The 6,212-nt window shown below is 46.0% G+C and overlaps 1 protein-coding gene across 1 annotated transcript in view; it reads left to right on the top strand.

Annotated features, from left to right (window-relative positions):
• The first annotated feature begins 273 nt into the window (after window positions 1-273).
• The window catches only part of samd10b (sterile alpha motif domain containing 10b), a 79,736-nt gene continuing 73,797 nt past the window's right edge, over window positions 274-6,212 (top strand). The window contains exon 1 of the mRNA XM_042097766.1: window positions 274-531. Within this exon, the coding sequence (XP_041953700.1) occupies window positions 519-531 (13 nt within the window). The 5' untranslated portion in view covers window positions 274-518. The remainder of the gene's footprint in view (window positions 532-6,212) is intronic.

Here is a 6,212-nt window from a genome sequence, read left to right as displayed (position 1 = left end):
AATCCAGCCTACTGCCACTGACCAGTTTTTGTTGCAGAATATATTTATAATTTTCTGTATATAGACTACTGCTTATTCTAACTGGAAATGGTGTATTGCCCGATCACATTGATAAACAGTACAACGCCTACGGCTAGCCAGAAGAAGGTCATGCCTGGGCTATTCATCTGACCCTGTCTTTCCAGTGGTCAGGTGCGAGAGGGAGGAGTTAAAAAAATATCCGAGTGCTGCCTGTCTGCCTTCTCCGCGCGCCGGATGCTTCACTCTACTTTCTGTGAATGCCAAGTGAAGTGAAGGGAGGATTTTGAGTGGAGAGACACTAGAAAGTCGCGCGTTTGCTGTTTGGTACGCTGCCACAGGAGGAAGAATCCAGTCTAAGCCAAGCGGTTGCAGACGTCGCGTCTTCTAAGACCCTACAGGAGGAGGAGGTCTAGCCGCTCTCCCTCTCAACCACAAGCCGATAAGCATGGAGGTCTATTGCTAAAACAACCACGGAGAGATACGCGCTGATACCCTCCATGGCTGTGGACGGTAAGGAGAACGCACGACTTGTATTTACTTTACATGCACAGATGTGCTCTCTGTGACAGCTTGTGTCGAGGATAACAGCTAGCCCGATACATGACATTGTCATAATCTGCACATGTGGGTTAGTCTGGCTAAATGTAAACCTGGTGGGGTCCTTTTTAGACGAATTTGTCTCCTGGATTCCTGGCTAGTATTTAGAGGCAATTCCCCATGTGCTGAAAAGACGCTCCTGTCTATGGTTGTGTCTTATAAGGGTCCGTTGACAAAGCCTTAGGCTAGTTATTTAAAAGTTTGTTAATTACTAAATATGCGCTTGTGTACAGCCTACCCTCTCAGAAAAGGCTAAGTCGACTTAAATAATTCAGCCTGTTTCTCAATTAGTTGCGGTCAGGACGGCGTAAAGAGCTGGAAACTGTACGGTATTGTTACACAAACACTGGGCTGCACCAAACACATTTTCTTGTTGTTAAACTTATTAGACGTCTGAGAAGTTGTCTTTGATAAGGCGTTGTTTTTGTTTTCATCAACAAAATCCGTGTTATTCAGTACATGCCCCCCAATTCCTCAATTTTGTCAACCAAAGCTTTTGTTTTAGTTTACTCTAAACGAATCTCCATCTTAGTGTGATGAAGTAAGCACTTTATCCAGGACCTCATTAAGCTTTGTTACTCGGTCTTGCCCGCGGCCACCGCCATGGTATGGTGCTGAAATGGAAAGCACAGTTCCTGCGCGTGGCTTCATGGCATTTTGAGAGCTATCACATGCTTATCGCGTATTTGGATGGACTGATGACCAGTTAGGCAATATGTGTTTCAATAATAACATTTTGGCTAAATGTAAAGGTATGAGAACACGGGTCTATTTGACCTACCTGTGTTTGGGCGTAGAGGCTGGTGATGGTAAGGAGGGAGCTGTTTATTTTTTCCATTCAATCCTGACCAGCACTTAACACTAATTGGTCTTTTAGAGCAGCTTGTCTGAAGGCAAATGGACGAACCGCCGGGAAATGTAAAGGATGTTCAACCAACTATGTTGCCGTCTGGGAAAAAAAGATCAATAGTTGTTTACTGTATATAGATTATTTAGTATAGTGCTTATTTTGACTTATGTAATATAAAAATGGGTGTAACAGAGTGGCAACGGCAGGACAAAAAAACATCCATGTATTTATCCGTGCTTTGGTTGTTCTTGTTTAAACTAATTAACAGGGACATTGAACCCATGGGAACGTCTGGCTTACCGGCATAAATGAGAAGTGCATGACGCTCTCCGGAAATAGGCTGCAGTGTGTTTATTCTGACTAAACAAACACAATCACGTTGTCTGTTAGGCTGCAGCAGGGTCAGTCGGTCTGCCATGACAAAGACAGTTTAACCACGTGTGCATTTTGTCGGCTATAGCCAAGTCCACAGGAGGTTAAAATTGATAATTGGTCTTCTTTCATTCTGTCGGGCCTACCTTGGCCTACCTTACTAAAATTCCTTACCAGTGTGGCCATGTGTGTTCCAGATGGACTTGGTTTATGAGAGGAAGGTCTTGCCACCAGGTATCCCACTCTAATGTAATCTAACACTAATTGCAGAGTGGAGCAGAGTTGGTCATGGTCACTTTGAAGGTTAGCCACATGTTCAAATGTGGTGCACACACACACATTGATGAATTGATTAATTGAATCACACACACATTGATGCACATTGATGAATTGAATCACACTGACACAGTGCACAATACACTTATAGGTAAACACATCCTTCAATGTGTCAATGAATCAACAGACGTACAAACACACACACAGAAAGCCAGATGCACTCATATAGGCATCACATCCCTTCTCTTAATAAATCTTCACAACCACATTCATACACACACACACACACACACACACTCACACACACACACACACACACACACACACACACACACACACACACACAGAAAGCCAAATGCACACATACATCCATTCTCTTAATAAATCTTCACAAACACATTTACACACACACACACACACTGACACTAATTGAATGGTTTTCTGGGTTGTAGGTTTGAGTGTGACTGGCGTCTGTTGGTGGAGGAGAGGAAGAGCCAGATTAATATGTATGAACTGTTTTTCAACCTAACAGCTGATTGCGTGCCTCTCCCTCTCTCTCTCTCCTCTCTCTCTCTCTCCTCTCTATCTTCTCTCTCTCTCTGTCCTTCTCTCTCTGCCAGGCCACTTGTGCTTGGGGCTGTTTGCACACGCCCTGGCGCACCACACATTTCGTAGCTTTAGAATCTAATTTATCTGTTCGAGTAAGCAGCCCCAGTTTAATTGATTTGCAAACAGCTCTTGCCTCGCTTCTGAATGTCATTTTCTGTTGGGCTATATCACTCTCTCACACCATTTTTCATTGAGGAAAAGGCACACTGATACTCAAGAAAAATGAGTTTCCCCCCCGTCATATCCCATACTGCCCAGCCATGATCCCTCTCTGGAATTGTGACCATTTCTGGTAAAAAAAAGCTGTTTGTTGTGTACAGACTTCCCTAAAGGGGTCTGATTAGATTGAACAGTCTGCCCATTGAACTGAATGCTGGCCTATTGAACGTCAGCCTAAGGTAGTCTGCTGAGCAGAACAAGTGGAGTGAGACTGGAGGGAGAGAGAGCCAAAGGGGGGGAGGGAGGGAGCGAGGGAATGAGAGAAAGAAAGACAGGAAACAGCTGTTTTATTTCTTTTGTTACCGTGTAGCTGGATTTGTTGTGTTTGTCACCCGCTGGCCCGTGCCAGAGCTGTTTTCTCGGCTGCCATTTGGTGCTCTTCCCAAAAGGTGGTTTTGTGGCGCGTTTGATGCAGGATCCATGTGCCTTTGGTGTGGCCAATGTGACAAGAAGCTGTGTGTGTGTGTGTGTGTGTGTGTGTGTGTGTTTGGGGGTATGGTGTTTGTGTGTATGAGAGAAGTACAGTGTGCTGTATTGTGTTTCTATGAGTGAGCGATATATCACGCCGTGATAAGTATGTGTGTGTGTGTGTGTGTGTGTGTATGTGTGTGTGTGTGTGTGTGTGTGTGAGAGAGAGAAAGAGAGAGGGGGGATTCAACACAGCCCCTCTGATCCATCTCATTGCTCCTCATGCCAGGATCTCTGGGTTTTTCTCTCCCTTCCCCCATCCGTTCACCCTTTCAGCCCTCTCTCCATCCCTCCATCTCTCTCCCTCTCCGAACAGATAGTGGATTATGCTCCTAATCTGAAGTGGGACAGGATGTATGTGGTCTTGTGTATGTCTTAACGGTATATATATATATATATATGTGTGTGTGTGTGTGTGTGTGTGTGTGTGTGTGTGTGTGTGTGTGTGTGTGTGTGTGTGTGTGTGTGCGCGCACGCATGTCTATGGTTTCTGGACCCTTGTCACAGCAGGTTCTCTGTCATGGTGCATTGTTGGACTGAATGGCCTCTCGCTCTCTCATCCTCTTATCCGCACTCACACTCTCTCACTCCAGCAGTACTCATGGGACCCACCTTTCACACATACCCCTCACAGCCCTGTACAACCTGAGGAAAAGAGAGAGAGAGTGAGAGAATAGGGAGAAAATGGAGGGAAAAAAGAAAGAGTAAGATGTGAAGAGAGAGAGAATGAGAGAGAGAAAGGAAGAGACAGAGTTAAGAGAGAGAGAGACAGAAAGACAAACGAAAGAAAGAGAATAATAGGTGAACAGGTGTTGTTTTTGTCCTCAGAACACATCCCCATGTCCACATTTTAAAAACAACTCCCATTTAAATCATCACTTCCATTGTGGCCAGGGAACAAGAGCAGTCGGAAGCAGGCATTGAAAATAACTCAGCGAGCGGAGAGCCGCTCTTTCCTGCCATGTACCGCCGGCTGTCTAATGAGAGTCTGAGGCACTGGGACGTCCAGTTTACGCTTTTCAGGAACACCTGTGCCACTTACTGCCCCCTATCTCAAACGAGCCCCGCTTCAGCCAGGCAGAAAGGAAAGGCTGTGAATCGGGTCTCCACTGGAGCCAGGAAAGACGCTGGGAGGAGAAAGGGAATTGTTGGGAAGGGGTGGAGGGTGGGGAGGTTGGGGTTGTTAATCTGGACATTTGGAGAAGAATGCAGCAGTATGTTGATTGATGAGCAAGGTGTGTGTGTGTGTGTGTGTGTGTGTGTGTGTCTCTCTGTGTGTGTCTGTGTGTGTGTGTAATCCCCTGAGAGAGAGAAGCAGAGAGAAAGAGAGAGAGAGAGAAAAAAAAGAGAGAGAAGCAGCTGGATGGAGAATGGGGGGAGAGTGAGGTGGTTTGGTAGCGAGTGGAGGGGGAGGGGAGTGGGCTAATAAACATTTACCCATGATTCTTTAGAGACTTCAAACACATTGATTAAGTGCTCACAGTGGAGGGCGATCAATTTCCTTTAAATCAACAGTGTCCTCTTCCGAGTGAGTGGTTGAAGCAGATGAGAGGACCAGTGTTGGGACTGTGGGTGGGGGTGTGGCACTTGTGGACTGGGGCTTGAGTAGGGTGGGGTAGTTGTGGGTGGGTGATGTCCAGGGGCCGTGGTGAGTTTAGATTGGCGGGCAACATGACAGTGGTGGGCACCTCTGTGGTTGGGCATTAGCAGTGTTGAGTTTTAGATAATTGCACGCGATCAGGGAGCGCCTGTCATCCGCTTCACTGGCACGGGCAGCTAATCATCTTTCCCTCTCTCTCTCTCTCTCTCTCTCTCTCTCTCTCCACATCTCTCTCTCTTCTCTTCATAGCTCTTTCTCTTACTCCATTCTCACTTTAACTCTGTCTCTTCCTTTCTCTCTCTCTTTACATCTAACCCTATCTCTTCCTTTTTCTTTCTCTCTTTCTTCATATCTTGCTCTTTCTTTCTCTTTTTTTCCTCCCTTTTCTCCCTATTCACTTTCTCTCTCTTTCTTCACATCTTACTCTTTCTTCCTCTCTTTTTTTCCTCCCTTTTCTCCCTATTCTCTCTCTCTCTCTCTCTTTCTTGGCTCCTGGCTAATTTCTCCCTCTGAAGCAGTGTGCTCAGTCTTTGTTTCCGGCCCAGCAACCTCAATGTGGCTCCAGCGCTGTCCCTTATCTTCTCTCCACTCCTTTCCTCTCCTCTCCTCCTTTCTCCTTCTCTCTTCTCATTTCCTTTTCTTCCCTCCTCTCCCTCTCCTCTCCTCTTCTCACGTCGCCTCTCTTCTTCGTTCTCCCCTCCTCTCCTCCCCTCCTCCTCTCCTCCCATCACATTAGGAAACGCACAGGCCCGTGTCCAATATCTCTCCTTTAATTAGTGGTCTCCTCTCCGAGATGCTGAGGCTGGAGAAGGATAGGAGTTTAAGGGGGAAGTGTGTGTGTGTTTGTGTGTGTGTGTGTGTGTGTGTGTGTGTGTAGGTCTGTGAGAGAGAGATTGACAGATACAGAGAAAGAGGGAGAGAGGAGAGAAAGAATGCAATAGTAAGTATGTGTGTGTGTGTACATGTAGGTGTGAGAGAGAGAGTGACAGATACAGAGAAAGAGGGAGAGAGAGAGAGAGAGAGAGAGAGAGAGCAGTGTAAGTAGTGTGTAAGAGTAGTGTGTGTGTGTGTGTGTGATACTAATTAATAGGGTAATACTAGTATTACTAGGGTAATACTAATTAAGAATCATTTTCACAGAGTACAGTAGGTTCCCTTATTCCGCACTCGTCACATGCTAGTGCTAATGGCAGCTACGAG

The sequence above is a fragment of the Alosa sapidissima genome, chromosome 7 (assembly GCF_018492685.1).
Source record: "Alosa sapidissima isolate fAloSap1 chromosome 7, fAloSap1.pri, whole genome shotgun sequence".
NCBI classification, from domain to species: domain Eukaryota; kingdom Metazoa; phylum Chordata; class Actinopteri; order Clupeiformes; family Clupeidae; genus Alosa; species Alosa sapidissima.
The sequence above is the reverse complement of the archived record's forward strand: the minus strand, read 5'-3'. Positions and strand labels throughout refer to the sequence as shown.